Here is a 15,840-nt window from a genome sequence, read left to right on the forward strand (position 1 = left end):
TCCCTCAACTATCGTGCCCTTGTGTACCATTCATTTCTGCTGTCGGATGAAGGTTTCTTTACTTCTCGTGTATGCATTGAAAGCCTCTTCACATTGACTCCACTCCAATCCTCAGCACAGTGCAGGAGCACAGTGTTTTAAAGTAGAACTGTCTGTATTATTTCCCTCTAAACACTACCTACTGTCTACCGACAAAGTTCAGATTATGTGCTGGTCTTTTCACCTTTGACCCCACAGGAGTGTCAGGTGTCTCTTCTTCCTGGTTTTAAGTTCACCAATCTTTGATGCCTTAACCAACGTACAGGAAGGAAGGCAGTTTATAAAACAGCCGAGACTCAAACTCCAACCTCAGAAGTTCATAGGTGATTTCAGGGCAGATATCCAAGCCACCACCATCACCTGCCCAGAGTGAGCTGGATGCCAGAGAGTTAGGAGGCAAGTACCAAGAGAGTGGCTGGCTCATTCCAACTAGGGGGAGGGGCCATTTCCCCTCTTGGATGAGTTGATCCTGCAGGAAGAGGACAACTGCCTTTATGACTGCATGCATGACTTACTGGTTCCTTGAAAACAGTCATTGCAGCTCAGCCTGCCCAGACAGACTCATCCTCCCAGGCCCCAGCAGCCTGGCCCATCGCTGTCCCCACGTGCCCTGAGGGGACTAGACAGAGGAGTGGAAACCGGGCCACGCAAACACATTCTAGTGACAGAGATTCATTTTTTGACTGCTTGAATGAAATTAATAAAAGCATGCCACTTTTCTTCCCAACACTTCACAACCATTTGGAGAATGGCTTGGAGGGTCTGGAGGATATCTTCCTGTGGGCAGTTAGATGTTGGTGGGGTAAACTGGGGTGCTGGTTGCTGGGTGTGCAGGTGGGGAGCTGTGCTAAAGAGAAGCCCAACATTCAGGCTTAGTTGGGGCTGCCGTCAAGAGTGATGGAAACGCTAAAATTGTAGCTCCAGGCTTCTGTCTTGGGACAAGCACCAACAGCAATGGTTAGGGAAACGTTGAAGACTGTTGATTGTCTGTGAGCTTCACCAGTACAGGGCTGTGGAGGTCTTCTGAGGGCTTTAGGACTAGTCCGGTGGAGAGGTACTCGCAGGCCTTGGATTTACCCCCTTAGACCCTGCTGATGTACACAGCCCAGAGAAGGTGTCCGTGCCTGGCCCTTCACCTTCCAAGGCAGCAAACGGCTGGAGCATTCTTGACTGTCAATGACTGACAATCTACTTCCAGTGAGGCATTCAGAAGCAACTCTCCGTAGCTCGTCAACCACACATCCACCAGTTGGTACTCCTTTGCGGCCTCGGCCACTGCTTTGGACAGAAGGGTAGAGCAAAGAGCAGAGGGCTGGGCTTGAGACCAGTCCCACAAGGCTCACCCCATTCTCTGTCTCTCAGGCTTACAGAACTCTGGAAAGGTGCAGGCCCCCCTCTAACATACTTTCGGTCAACACCAACTTTTTTTTTGGCATAGACTGTTCATTGAAGCTCTTACGGAACCCGGACTGCATCTTGGGGTATGGCACTCTGGTAGAGCGCTTGTCTAGGCGGCAGCGGTGCACAAGACCTGGGTTCATCTTCAGCATCACACGCCCACACAATGGTGGGCGAGGCTTGGAAAGGAGCTAGCTCGTGCTCAGGGGAAGGGACTGCTTCAGAAATGACTGGAAATTTTTTTTTTTTTTAATCCTGTATGTTAAGAGTTAGGATCGCAGGGATGGGAGGGGCGCGACTGCCCTGAGGGCGACAGGGTGGGGCGATCCTTCACTGGTCCGGACTCCAGGGTCGCGGTGCAGCCGCGCCCACCTGGCCAGCGTAAACGCGCTTCCGGAAACTGCTCGTCTGGGAACCCGGTTTCCCGGCGCAGGTTCCGGAAGAGCTCGGTTCCCCGAGCCGAGTGTGCAGTGCAGCCACGGGCTGCTGTGGCCGCTGGGGCGAAGTGCTTTGTTCCTGGCTCGTTGTTGCCCCTGCGCGCGCAGAGAGGCCGAAGTCCTGGTGGCGCGCGCGCGCCGGGGACCCGCGAGGGCTGAGCACGGGGTGCGATCGCTGCAGCCGCAGCTCGGGAGCTCGTGCGCCCTGCGCAGCCCGGGGCGGTCCCAGGCAACTGAGGCGCCCGTGCGGTCCCTACAAGGCGGTCTCAGCAGCGCCTGCCAAGGCGGTGCGATGCTGGGCCCGCCCGGGAGCCCGGGAAGGGAAAGCGGAAGCCGCGCGCCCGTCGCTGACCGCGAGGACTTGGCGCCTCGCCCCGGCTGCCCGCAGCACCCGCGCCTGCCCTCGGCTGCCAGTCCCGCGCCGTGACCATGGCCATCGCCCACCTGGCCACGGAGTATGTGTTCTCGGACTTCTTGCTGAAAGAGCCCACCGAGCCCAAATTCAAGGGGCTGCGGCTGGAGCTAGCGGTGGACAAGATGGTCACTTGCATCGCCGTGGGTCTGCCTCTGCTGCTCATCTCGCTGGCCTTCGCTCAGGAGATCTCCATCGGTGAGGCCGGGGCGCAGGGACAGCCTGGGCTAGGCTGGCATTGTTTGGGGTTGGCAGGGCCTGCTAAGAGGAGACCTCATTGCGCACAGACGGCATTTCTGCACGCCCCTTCTAATGTAGCCACCCTGGTCATACCGGATTTTGAGTGCAATCTGGGTACCTCTGTCGACCCTCCTAGCATCCTCCCTCCAGTTCCTTTGTCTCCTGTGCCCCATGATTGTGGCTTGGAGTTCACGTCCAGCCTGTTGCCTCTACACGAGCCAAGAATAATTGTGCAGTCACCTACAATTTCACACCAAAGAAGTTCCTGAGTGGCTCCAGGGAGGATGTAAAGACAAGCGTTCCCTGTACAGGGTGCTGTTTCAGTCTTGCTTCTCATTGGTACTTGAGTTCTGTCTTAGGGCTGTGTGCAATGGGGAGTAACTGCCCTTGGAGGTAGAAGAGGCCCTCCACCTAGGTCTTGCTATGAATGAAAGATGAAGAGATGGCCTAGTCCCTTTAATAAAAACTCTCATTTCATCTTAATGGTTATGTGAGGTCCGAAGTCTAGTGTTTGGGGCGGGATCCTGAGGCAGAGTGAGTGGTCTTATTTACCAACGATCCTGACTTTGATAACCTGAGTGATCGTGTGAATTGTAGGTTAGTGTAGGGGCAACAGTACTTGCAGGTGGGGCAGGACCTTGCAGAGTATCTGTGTCAGGGCCGGTGGAGTGTGGATAAGCCCAGATGAGACAGTTGCCAGGATTTTGAGATGACAGTTACAGTCTCTCAGAAGGGAAGCTCAGGGGGCTGTGTGAGCCCAGAGCAGGGGACTTCCTGGGGGGCTCTAGGAGCTGAGGGTATATGGGCCTGGGTCAGATTACTACAGAGAGACAAATGCTCACTCACCTGGGATTGGGAGGCTGTTGATTGACAGAGTGGCCACAGCAGCACTCAGTAAGTAAGAGTGAGGCACCTGGGTTCTGGATGTAGGAGGGGAGACGGGGGATCTGGGCCTGTGAATGCCCTGAGCTGGGGCAAAGTTGAGGTCTTGTGCATGGGTGGGGGATGAATGGAGGAAGGAAGAGGCCGGGTCCTTCTGAGAGATGAGGGAGCAGTAGGAAGCACCTGGGTACCTAGATTTTAACAGGCTGTGGAGAGAAGAGAGTGGCCTTACACAAAGGCTGCCTGCACACCTGAGTGAGCAGAGGAGCTAGTTGAGGCAGGCTTGGTCAGGAAAGCGCATGGCAAGTGTGGTTCTGTGACATGTGGCAGGATTGGTCAGTGTGGCAGAAAGTTGCTGGAGCAATGGTGCAAAGTAAGCTTTCGGTTTTCCTGGTTCTTGGGCAGGGATGATCCTGCTAAAAGGAAAACCACAGAATCGCTTGGGGCTGATGATAGTCTCTGCCTTCCAGTGTGGGCTGAACCAAGTGCCAGGCGTCAAAACCCTGGGAATAAATGTCCCTGTGCTGAAGAAGCAAGTCTTGGACACCTGGTGTGGGCAGAGGCCAACAGGGAGGAGCTGATCCCCTGCGAGGAGGACTCCGGAGGCCCCTGTCGTCTCCGGGGTCTGTTATGCGGGTCCAGGTGGATGCAGTGTGTGAGCGGCACCTTGGGGGCCATGGAGGTGGGTCCAGCCAGCAAGGCTCTGCTTGGGCTGTGTGCACGCTCTGCTGTGCACTGTGGGGGATAGGAAGAGATTCCGAGGCATGGCCTCTCTCTGCTCGTGGGAATTTACCGTTCAGCTGGACACTAGTCTGCTACCAGGTGACACCGCCGCTGCCGCCGCCACCGCGCGGTGTGATGTCAGGATAGGGCAGCAGGAACTCTTGAGCACCAGGCTGGCTGGCTCTAGGTGAATACTCAGACAAGCAGACGCCCTTGTCTTCTGAAGGGCTCAAGAGTTTTAAGGGGAAGGCAGGTGTGTGTGTATGAACTCAAACGAAGTCCTAGGAGATTAGCGTTCACAATCAGTGATTGATTTTGTGTAGTTTAACTGTGTGCCATCAAGGACAAAACATCCCCTCCCTCCCAAAAAGGAGTGAGAATGAAAATTGTAATCATTGTAATAACCCCAGTGTGCTGGCGAGTTTTATGAAAACTTGGCACAAGCTAGAGTCATTGGGAAGAGGGAACCTCAACTGAGAAAATGCCCCCACCAGATTGATAATTGATGTGGGAGGGCCCAGGTCCCTGGACAGTAAGTACTACCACTGGGTGCGTGGTCCTGGGATATATAAGAAAGCAGGCTGAGAAAGCCATGGGAACAAGCCAGTAAGCAGCACTTCTCCATGGCTTCTGCATGAATTTCTGCACTGATTTCCTGCTCTGACTTCTCTCAGTGATGGAGGGGGGCATCAGAGCTGTGAGCTGAAATAACCCCTTTTATCCCCAAGTTGCTTTTGGTCACAGTGTTTATCACCCTTAAATGGAGCCATTTAAATGAAGCAGGTAGTTTGCCCACCACACGGTCAGAGGGGACAGTCCCGGGAGTGTGGGGCAGGACTTGGCAGCTCCAAGCATGGCTGATGTCTGGAATCCTGTCACATAGCCTGTCCTTGTACCTGTCTCACCTGTTACATGCTTAGTCTTGTGTTGATCGATTCCTGCAGGCTGTAGAGGGTGCCATGGTCGAGGTGGCTTGGTAGCTTTTGCAGCCCCCTGGGGGCCCTAACTGACCCTACAATGGGGACAATTACAGACACAGACCCTCTGGAGGGAGCTGATCAGGGATGCTCTTATCTTCCAAATCCTGGCTCACATTTTGAAGATTTTACTTGGATGGAATGTAAGAACTCGGGACTCCGTTGGGCAACTGCTGTGGTTATCCTAACACTTCCGTTCTGCAGAAGGCAGTTGGAATGGGATTGTGAGCCGGGGTGGAGAAGGGAGTGTTGGCACCCAGTGCTCTACCAGCCGTCACCTTGCCTGTCTCACCTAGCTCTCAGTCTTCTGTGTGTGCTGGATATTCTAGAGAAGGCCTTGCGGTCCATGCTCTGCCTTCTCTCCTGTCTGCTCTGATTTTCAGCCCACTGAGAGGTCAGCAAGGAGCTGCCGCTGCTGTGGAGATGCCTGCTGCCATGCCTCTCCTACCGGGAGGGTCTGTGAGCCAGCAATGAGCCAGCAATCCTCTCCCCTAGGTAGCTACAAATAGCTGAGGCTGTGTGTGTAAGCACGGACTGATACTAGCTTCCCAATAACAGTGCACCCTCAGCTCACATCAATAAGCTGGAAAGTGTCAGTCCTCGAGGTTTGATTCATTTGTGTTTTGAGGTAATAGCAATCATACTCTTGCATCACGTGTACATCATGCATGTTAAAAGGTATGAGAACTGTTTTTTTATACTTTTGGAGGACAACTTGCAAAAGGGGTTTCTCTCCTCCCTTCGTGTGTGTCCTGGGGTTCAGACTTGAGGTGTCAGGCTTGGGAAGCAAGTGCCTTTACCCGCCGACCCATTTCACACACACACCCCACACCCACCCACCCCCACCCCACCCCCACCCCAGCTTCTTAACGGCAGAATGAACCCAGGAGCATAGTGTGGTCCAACCACACATCATCTGAGCAGTGTCCGGTGACAGACACTCAAATTCTTTCCAGTTTCAACTCTGACATGTACGGTTTGCTTGTAATGATCTCCACAAATGTTCCCTTTCTCCTCTCTCTGAGGGAAAGATGAGAACGACATCAGTTTCCAGAAAGATGAACTCATTTCCCAGAATGACTTCGCATTCCTAAGTTTGTATTTCAGCCAAGTATAAGAAAACATGCTGGGCCTGTCTAGGCCTGACGCCTGCAAATTCACTATGAGATACTCAGCCTCCATATTAGTACAGAAGCACAATCCCCCAACACACACACACACACACACACAGACAGAGAGAGAGAGAGAGACAGAGAGAGAGAGACAGAGAGAGAGAGAGAGACAGACAGACAGACAGAGATGAATGTACAAATCTTTTTAAAAAGAAACCTATTTTATTTTTTCAACTCCATTGTTACTAGAATGCTATCTCACCCAGGTAGCAGGTGACCATCCATTTCTTTTTTTTTTCCTAACCATCTTCAGTGATTTTATTTTACGTTTACCACTTGGTCTGTTTTGTCCTTTCAATAAGACATCAAGACTGTTATTGATGTCTCCTCACTGTCACTGCGAAGCCTCGGAGTGCTGGCTGTTTCTGTGTTAACTTGACACAGGCTGGAGTCGTTGGAGAGGGGGGCCTCAGCTGAGAAAATGCCTCCACAGAAAGCATCCTGTAAGGCATTTTTTAAAACTAATAATTTATGTGGGAAAGCCCAGCCCATGGTGGGTGGGTTCTATAAGAAAGCAGGCTGAACAAGCCCTGATGAACAAGCCAGTGAGCAGCACCCTCCATGGCCTCTGCATCAGCTCCTGCCTCCAGGTTCCCGCCCTGCTTGAGTTCCGGTCCTGACTTCTTCGGTGATGAAAAGTGATGATGAAGCGTGAGCCACATAAACCCTTCCTCCCCCAGCTGCTTTGGTCATGGTGTTTCTCCACAGCCATAGGATCCCCGACTGAGACACTAGGCCGTTGATGTACAGTGCTTTTCCTGTCATTATCTTTGGGTAGATGGTTCTGTTTTAGGGCCCTGTTCTTTGGGTAGATCTATTCATTCCTATACAGGACCTGACTGTTCTGTTGCTGGGTTTGTGCTGGTTTGTCAATCAAATGCATTTCACATCAGAATCAGAAGACTTGGGAGCATGAATGAGGACACCAAAGCTCCGTAGCTGCTGCACCTGGCATGCATGCCACCTGGTTGGGGTCCGTTGCTCACAGCATGTCAAGCATCTGAAAGGCAATGAGGTACAGGAAGAAGCCCTCGGTGGGCCATTAACGTTGCCTGCTTATTGGTTTCGTTTGTTTGTTTTTTCTCCAGTGCTGGGGATTCAACCCAGGGCCTCCTGCATGCTAGGTAAGCACTTGACCACAGAGCTGTACAGCCCCAGCCTCTTTTCTCATTTTAGTCATGGCTGTTAGTGGCCACTACCAGCTACTGTGATTAAATTTTTAGCAGTCTTGGTTCAGGTTTCTCTGGCTGTAATAAGCACGACCATAAGTAACTTGGGGACGAAGGGGTTACTTTGCCTATACTTCCACATCACAGTCTGTCATCCCAGGAAGTCAGGGCAGGCACTCAAGGCAGGAACCTGGAGGTCGGCACTGAAGGGAGGCGTGGAGGAGTGTGGCTTGCTCTCGGGGCCTCTCGGCTGTGCTCTCCTAGGTCATAGCCCTTGCGCGCCGTTTGTTTGCAGTGCAGGCTGGAGTCTGAAGGTCACAGTCACAGACGGCCTGGAGGCTAGCAGGCTTCTTCCTCAGAATCTACTAGGGGTTCATCTGTGGAGGGCTTCCCCCTACTGGGCAGGGGGCACAGATGTGAAAGCCGCTCCTCCAAATGCTCTTTTCTTTCCTTTGGACAGGTCAACAGGCTTAATTATAGTCCGCCCCTTGGTTGCTCTGGCAGGAGGTGGAGGGTGCTTTCACAGTTCAGATATGAGGCTCACTTCCTTATGCCCCTCCGGGTTCTTAGTGTCGTTTGATCCTCTCATCCGTGTGGGTGGGCGAGGTGACCTGGCTCACTGGTTCCCTCAGTTGGTCCTGTTACCGAGAGAGGACTCACTGAGCTTTACAGAAGATCTCGTGGTCTTCCCTCTTGTGGTGGAGCCGGCCTGCCCACTGCTGCTTCTGCTGGTTCTGACACCTAGAACCATGTTTCCACGCTTTCCTCGGGGTTGGATCAGCCACTCTGGATCTTTCTGGGCTTGGGACACCAGATTGGGACCACTGAGGCACCCAGGACTGAGTGACAGCAGGTAACCGCTCCACAGTGACTCTTCTGACTATTCTAGGACTCTTCTATTAAGGCTCCCAGTCTCAAGGACCAAGCACCATGTTCTCAGCGTCTCAGATGTGATTTTGCCATTGTTACAATTTTAAATTCTGACATATATTCACTCCCTAGAGGTTCTGTTCCCCTAGAGAACCCTGACTAAGACAGTTCTCTCAAGGAAAGTACGATTTCCGTGTTAGCAGATGCTGAAGACTGATGGGAAGGGTGTGCAGTCAGTGTGTGGCCTGTGTGGCCTGGTGCTGCAGCTGGTGGCAGGCAGTTGCCAGTGCAGTGTGAGTGGCCCACTGTGTCCTTGCTGCGAGCCCCAGCAGGCAGGTCCCTGCTGTGCCATGCGGTTGTGGCAGTTCTAGAAAGATTTTCCAGCTCTTGTGCAACTTGTCCTGGGGAGATATGAACAGATTTGTTGCCTCTGGATACAGGATTGAACTCTGTGTGGGTGACAAAAGCCTCATTCCTGGCCTGCTGTGTTGGGAGTGGGAATAGCTCCCTGTCACGTGTGATGGAACTGTTTAGGAAGGATTAGAAGGTGTGTCCTTGTTGAAAGAGGTGTGTCAGTAGGGGTGGACTTTGGGGTTTCAAACCCCACATAGGGCTCAGTCTCTCCCTTTCTGCCTGCTGCCTGTGGGTCGGGATGTAAAGCTCTCAGCTACTGCTCCAGCACCATGCCTGTCTGCCTCCTGCCCTCGTGATCATGGACTAACCCTCTAAAACTGCCAGGAAGCCCCCAGTTAAATGCTTTCTTTTATTAAGGTTGCCTTGGTCGTGGTGTCTCTTCACAACAGTAGAACAGTAGCTAAGACACCAGCTCGGCTTGCAGATGTTCATTGCTTATAGCTCTCAGGGCTGGGCCCTCTAACTTTACTGTGAATCCCCCTTGCCTCCCCGATTTACTTCTGGAGGAAGGGCTTCAGTCCAGAGGAAATAACTACACATCAGTTAAGTGCACTTTGCCAAAGGCCGTGTGTCTGTACGTACTGGGGTGTGTTGTTAAAGAGACAGCCTTTGTGTGTGTACACACACTAATGCCATTCTCTTGCAGAGGTAACTACTCTGTGGAGTAGGATATGTTACCCTTCTTTTTGTTGGGAAAACATGGTTCTGGTAGCCTTTTAACACTATTATAAAAGTTAAACAGGACCAGGAAGACAGCTCAGCAGGTACAGAAGCTTGCTGCAGAACCCAAAGCCTGAGTTCATCCTCTTGACCCTCCTGGTGGGAGGAAAGAACCGAGGCCCTCAAGTTGTCCTCTGGTCTCCACATGTGTGCAGTGGCACACACACACCCCCCTTCCCACCTAAACACACACACACGATAAACAAATGCAAAAGGTATTGAAGACTTAAACAATAGGCATGTGGCCTGTGTTGTTGATTGTTCATTTATCTTTAATGTGCCTTGGAGATGGTTTCACTCGTGTGTGTGTGTGTGTGTGTGTGTGTCTGTGTGTGTCTGTGTGTGTCTGCATGTCCACGTGTGTATATGCGTGTGCAGGTAGGCATATGCAAGCCTCTTTCATCTGTGCAGGCAGGTGTGTCTGCGTGTGTATATGCATGTGCAGGTGTATCTGGGTGTGTATGTGCATGTGCAGGCAGGTGTGTCTGCGTGTGTATATGCATGTGCAGGCAGGTGTATCTGGGTGTGTATGTGCATGTGCAGTGTGTATGTGTGCATGTGCAGGCAGGCTATTGCTCTTCTAGGCTCCAGCTAGCTGGGCCTGCAAGCCAGGCAGTTTCCCTGTCCAACTCAGGTCCTCAGATGTGTGCAGTGAGTGCCCACCATTGAACCACCTCCCTGGCCCCACCTCGTTCTTTTTAAGTGGGATAGGACTTTTTCAGAGTGACTGTTCCTCACTTTCCTTAGCTGCTGTGTCAGATGCATCAGCTCAGGGCGGCCTTGCATGCGCCGCCTTGGCCAAGCATTTCCCTGGAGCAGTGGCTCTCAGAGTCTCTGGTCACGTGCACACTTTACACTCAGGATTTTGTTAGGATTCTAAAGAAGCTGTAGTTTATGATTTATAGCTTTTGACATTTTACAAGAAATTAAAAAGCTTTGAAATTTAAAAAGTAATAATACTAGCACCTTTGCTTGTTGGTATATGTGATATGTAATACATTTTTATAAAAAGTAGCTCCAAAAGCATGAATGGCATTAGTTTCCATTTGTATAAAGCCCCAGCAGACCAGATGCACCTATCTCCTGCTGCTCATGCCTCTGATGTGCATGTCACAAGCCTCGGGGGACCCCCTTTACATATGAGAAAGTAGCCCTGGAAAGGCAGACACAGTGTGGTGTTTCTGCAAATACATGTCAGGGCTCCTTCTGGAAAGGGGCCTCGGTCCCTTCCAAGGTGGCCAGGCCACTCTTTGAGGGCAGTTGCTCAGGGCAATTCAGATTTTAAGGGGCACTTCTGGAGCCCTTCAGAATCCCATACTCCCTGTCAGCAGGTTAACGGCTGTCCGGTTTGTGCTTTTCAGACTTAAAAGTTTACGCGCGCATCATGTCCCTTGTTCATACTTTTGGACACTTTAGGGAGTCAGTTCTCTCCTTCCTGGGGTCTGGGGATCCAGTTCAGGTCGTTTGGGTTCGTGGCCTTTACCCTTGAACTGTCTCGCTGGCCCAGCCCTGTCCATTTTTAGTTTGCTGTTCTTGCAGTTGAAGCGGCATTTCCAGGTTTGTAGTTCCTGTCACACCATTACCCTGAGGTGTGGCTGTCGCTCTTAGCAGTGTTAGGGGACCGTCCCTTCCCTTCTGGCTGACGCCATTCCTATTCAGCCTCTGCTTCTCATTCCCCTGTGAATTCTTTCCCATCCTTCAGAAATCAGTCATCCCCCACCTCTGTCCATCTGTCTCCACTCCCCTCCCTCCCTCCCTCCCTCCCTCTCTTTCTGGCTTTTTTGAGACAGAGTTTCGTGTAGCCTAGGCCAGTCTTGAATTCACTATCCTCCTGCCTCTGCCTCTCAAGTGCCAAGATTGCAGGTGTATGACATTATTCCTGCCTGAACCTTAGGTTTGTTCTCAAGTCAGGGTTTCTCCATGGAGCCCTGACTGTCCTAGAACTTGCTCTGTAGACCAGGTTGTCCTCGAACTCAGAGATCTACCAGCCAGCCTCTGCCTCGCAAGTGCTAGGATTAAAGGTGTGCGCCACTACTGCTCAGTGAACCTTTTTATTTTAAAACCGAAAGTCTTTTGAGAGAGAGAGAGACTTTCACTTCCTAGCCCCCTTTCCTGTCTACGTTTAGTCAGCTGTTTGTAAAACTGCTACATGAACTTTAATAGGAAGTTAGAAAAGAGCTTTGAAAGTTTTCCCTTGAGTGTAAATGTCTACTTCACAGTGGGTCTAACCTGGACTTCCTGAGAGCTCACAGGGCTGGCAGCTAGCTCCCCTGTGGAAAAGTAAAGCAGCTTCTCCTGGACTGTGCTCTGGCTGGGAGGCTGACCTCCCTCTCTGACTGCAGACCAGAAGGTAGCACCCGGTCAGCACTAGAACCAGGAACCAAAGGCAGAAGCCCGGCACTGGTGAGGTCGTCGGTGGAGCCTGCCACCCTGCGGGAGGGAGATGAAGTGCCACAGTGGAGGGTACTTGGTCGATCTGTGAGCTGCCACAAGCCGACACTCCAAGTTTCCACTCAGGCTCAGGCCACCGAGTGGGGTCCCTGGCTCTGCTGAGGTGAGACTGGGAAATAAGGACTGGCAAGTGCCTGTCTCCCCCTCCATGACCTTAGAGGGAAGAGAGCTCACAGACTATTGCTCTCCACATTCTCCCCCTACTAAGGGTTCATTCCTCTCTGGAAAACTGTTTGCTCCTGGTGCACACATTGGAGCAACCAGGGGAGCAGAAGGTCAATCCCCTTTTAAGAACCAAAGGAACATACTTAAGGTATGTATTCCTAGCAGCAAGAACCAGCTGTGTGGCTGAGTGGCCAGAGGTGCCTCTCCTGAGATCAGTCTCGCTCCATGGGGCGCTGCACCAGTGTTAGTGAGGAGAGGCGGCCTTCCCGCGGGAACTGTGCTTCCAGCAGGTTCTGGGCTGCCTACTACTCATTATTTCTCTCTCTCGTTGCCGGTCTCGTGTGTGGACATGAACCGCCTGTGCTAAGACCTAGCTGCACCCTGGCGTCTCACGAAGACGCAGGAAGAACGCGGCCCTCAGAAGGCACGATCCCAGGCTCTGGCTTGTGTAGCGTTGGCACAGATCCTGTGAAGGGTAACTATGTCTCATTGGATGAAAAGCTTGCGAGTCCCTTTTCTCTGTCGGGGCTCCTTGAAAATAGCACTTGCCATCTGAGTGTCCTAATCTGTCCTGTGAGACCCATGTGATCTGTGTAGAATGCGCTTGGGTTTGCCGGAGTCTTGTGACACTGTCCTCATAATGGGGACAGTCACTGTAGCTTCTTTTCATTTGGTCACGGTCATAATCTTCCTTTCAGTACGGAGTGGAGATGGTCAAGGCCTTCTCCACAGGAATTGTATCAGGAATTATAAAAGCTAGCTTTTAGACAGCATCTTTGAGGGAGAGATGATGAAGAGGGGCTTAGTTCAGCCTAACCTTACTCCAGCCGGGGCACTTTAAAAATCCACCTTCATGGTGGTGGATTTGCTACGGAATTTTAAAAAGTAAAACCAGTAAATAGATGAGAAATTAATCATGTATGCACTGAAGAAAATAATACAGCATATGACTCAAGAAGCCAGCATCCTCTTCCATGCTGCCTGACAGAAATAAAAACTTAGCTGCCATTTTGTGTGTGTGTGTGTGTGTGTGTGTGTGTGTGTGTGTGTGTGTGTGCGCGCACACACACACGCGTGTTGGGGAGGCACGAGGATGTCTCACACTGGTCTAGAGCTTGACAAATAGGCTAATCTGGTCAGCCAGTGAGCTCCAGAAATCCTCCTGTCTCTGCCTCCCCAGCACTGGGGGTACAAGCACAGACTACCCTCCCTGGATTTTTCTCTGGGTTTTGGGGGATCAAACTCAGGTCCTTGTGTTTGTAAGGTAAGCCCTTTATTGACTGAGCTCACTGTGTGACTAGCCCTGTGATGGGCATCTCCTCTCATGCCTCTGGATAATCTGTGAAGCTTTATAAGTGAGGAGTTAGGTTACAGAACTTCATGAGAAGTAAAAGAAAATCCAGTGCCTATTGTAGCAGGGTTTGTTTGTTTTGTTTTGTTTTTATAAAGCAATAGTGATGAAAGGGGATTCTAGAATTGCGCTTCAGGGAAGACCTCACCTGATCCTTGCTAACATCCCCTTGGCTACATTAGTGGACTCCCAGGCTGCTTCCTGGAAATGAGGTTTGTGTTCCTGACTGCCACCCTCACATCCTGTTCTTAAAGGCATGTGGTGAAGTCCTCCCCACCTCTCCACAGTCTGTTTCTTCAGCATTATTCTCGAGCTACCTCTCCCTCATCTCCCGTTTACAGTGTCCACTCTAGTGCCCACTATGAGTAGCAGCTTCTCCCACTACCCTCTAAAAGTGCAAAATCCAGGGCCAGCACCTTTATTTCCCCTCCGGGAAGCTTGGTCAGCCTGGGTTGCTGCAAGGATTTGCTTTCTGAACTTTATAGTATCACTTCTGTTGTGACATTTTAATGAATCTGTCGTCTGTGCAGGCCAGTCTCTGTGCCTGCCAGGTAGGCTCCGTGCAGACAGTCCCCACCTCTGTCTACACAGAGAGGCCTGCTTGCTTGGAAAGATCTGTGTGTGTCAGCTATTAGCCATAAATCTTGTTGGCTCTCTCTCTCTCTCTCTCTCTCTCTCTCTCTCTCTCTCTCTCTCTCTCTCTCTGTGTGTGTGTGTGTGTGTGTGTGTGTAATATGCACACGTGTGTGGGTATACACAGTGAGAGTAGAATGTGAGGCATTATGCTCTGTCACTTCCTTATTTCCTTGAGATGGACAAGCTCTGTTACCTCTTCCTTATTCTCTGGAGCCAGGCAAGCCCTAGTGATCTCCTGTCCCAGCAGTCCTGGAGTTACAGGCCCACATGAGATCATGCCCTGCTCTTTGTGTGGGTGCTGGGAATTGAATGCAGGTCCTCAGGCTTGCCCAGCAAGCACTCTTAACCCACTGAACCATCGCCCCAGCCTAACTCTGTAGTTTAAATGACACCCTTTTATGAACTTGGATCTCAGCTCAGGCCTGGTTTTCTGGGAGCTTGATTCTGGCCTTCTTGTGTGTTCCTTGTGTATTGGCTAACGTTATGTGCCATGGGTCTAATTATCCAGACACAACCTAGCCCCATGTCTGTCTGTCTTTTCCTCCTCTCCAGTCACTGGTTACTTACTCTTCGGATGCTGTGGTGTTGGGAAAGAGTATACATAACTACACACGCAGGCCTGAATCGTAACCTAACCAAGTAGCAATTGTGCCGCCTCTGTAAGACAGAAATGGTGGCAGTCATTCACAGGTTTCTTTTATGGACTGCGGTGTGGATCCGCTGCTTTGACATTGCTCTGACCAGTCAACCTGACGGAAATGACTTACAGGATGAGATCTTTGTGTTGGCTCATGGTTCCACAGGGGTCTCAGTCCGTCAGAGCCGAGGAGGTGTGGCAGATGGTCTAGTCTGTTGTGGTGGGAGCCTGTGGTGGTGACTGCTTACACTCTCATAGCCAAGGAAACAGAGAGCGTGGCCTGGTCTAGACTACAAATCCTGTCCGTCACCTCCAAACGTCTGACCTTCAGGACTTATTTCTACTAGCTGCCTCACCCCATAAAGATTCTGCTGCCACCCCAAACAGCATCACTAGTTGGGGAGTAAGCATTCAAAATGAATTTCAGACTTAAGTCATCACAGTTGGGCTCGGGGAGGGGGTGATGATCCCAGTGTGATGGGGGAGTCGCACTGGTTTGTATGTGAGTTCTCCGCCCTAGGGTGTGAATGACCTGTGCTTCCAAGTCAGAGTAATGAAGGGAGCAAGCGGAAGAGGAGTATGCTTTGTACATGATGCAGTGTTTACAGTCTCCATGGTTTTCCCTCAGATCCCTTAGCATTTCACCAGGGAGAAGTCACTTCTGCAGTAGCCCCCAATGTGACAGCATAGGTGACGTCACCAGTTAACAGGACGCTCTCATCTTGTGCCTCTCAAACTGGGGTGGATCCTAAGGAAAAAGCCCGGCCCTTCCCTGTCTTCTACCCCAGTTGCAGAAGTCCAAACGTGGAAAGACAGACAAGCACAGATCAAAGTGGGCGTGGCCTTGGATGGAGAGCCTGTGCTTAGCACATGTTATAGGTGTGGATGGCATACAGGCTGTGGGCCGACTTGGTGTTTCTCTCTCTGGCTGTGGGCCACACATCCTAGTTCTTGCCACTGGTCGGCACAGGAAGTTGCTTTTCTCAGCTGTCCTGGCTGAGCCTCATCCAGTCTGTGGGACTCGAAAGGAGCGGCATCTTCTAAGCTGCTGAATAATTTGTTTAACATTGTTTAGTGGGTGGTAAAGCGTCTGGGATGTGTTAGGAGCTCCCGAAGGTAATGCTCGAGCCTGTCCTAGCAAAGAGCA

General features: G+C 51.4%; 1 protein-coding gene across 2 annotated transcripts in view; it reads left to right on the forward strand.

The window, feature by feature from the left end:
- The first annotated feature begins 1,864 nt into the window (after nt 1-1,864).
- Panx1 (pannexin 1) overlaps nt 1,865-15,840 on the forward strand; it is a 39,781-nt gene continuing 25,805 nt past the window's right edge. Inside the window, exon 1 of one of the 2 annotated variants that reach the window (XM_028859590.2) lies at nt 1,865-2,484. In XM_028859590.2, the coding sequence (XP_028715423.1) occupies nt 2,304-2,484 (181 nt within the window). In that variant the 5' untranslated portion in view covers nt 1,865-2,303. Of the gene's footprint in view, nt 2,485-12,279; nt 12,545-15,840 lie in introns of those variants that run through there. The other variant, XM_037207754.1, reaches the window with a different exon arrangement.

Source organism: Peromyscus leucopus, chromosome 7 (assembly GCF_004664715.2).
Source record: "Peromyscus leucopus breed LL Stock chromosome 7, UCI_PerLeu_2.1, whole genome shotgun sequence".
Taxonomy (NCBI): Eukaryota; Metazoa; Chordata; class Mammalia; order Rodentia; family Cricetidae; genus Peromyscus; species Peromyscus leucopus.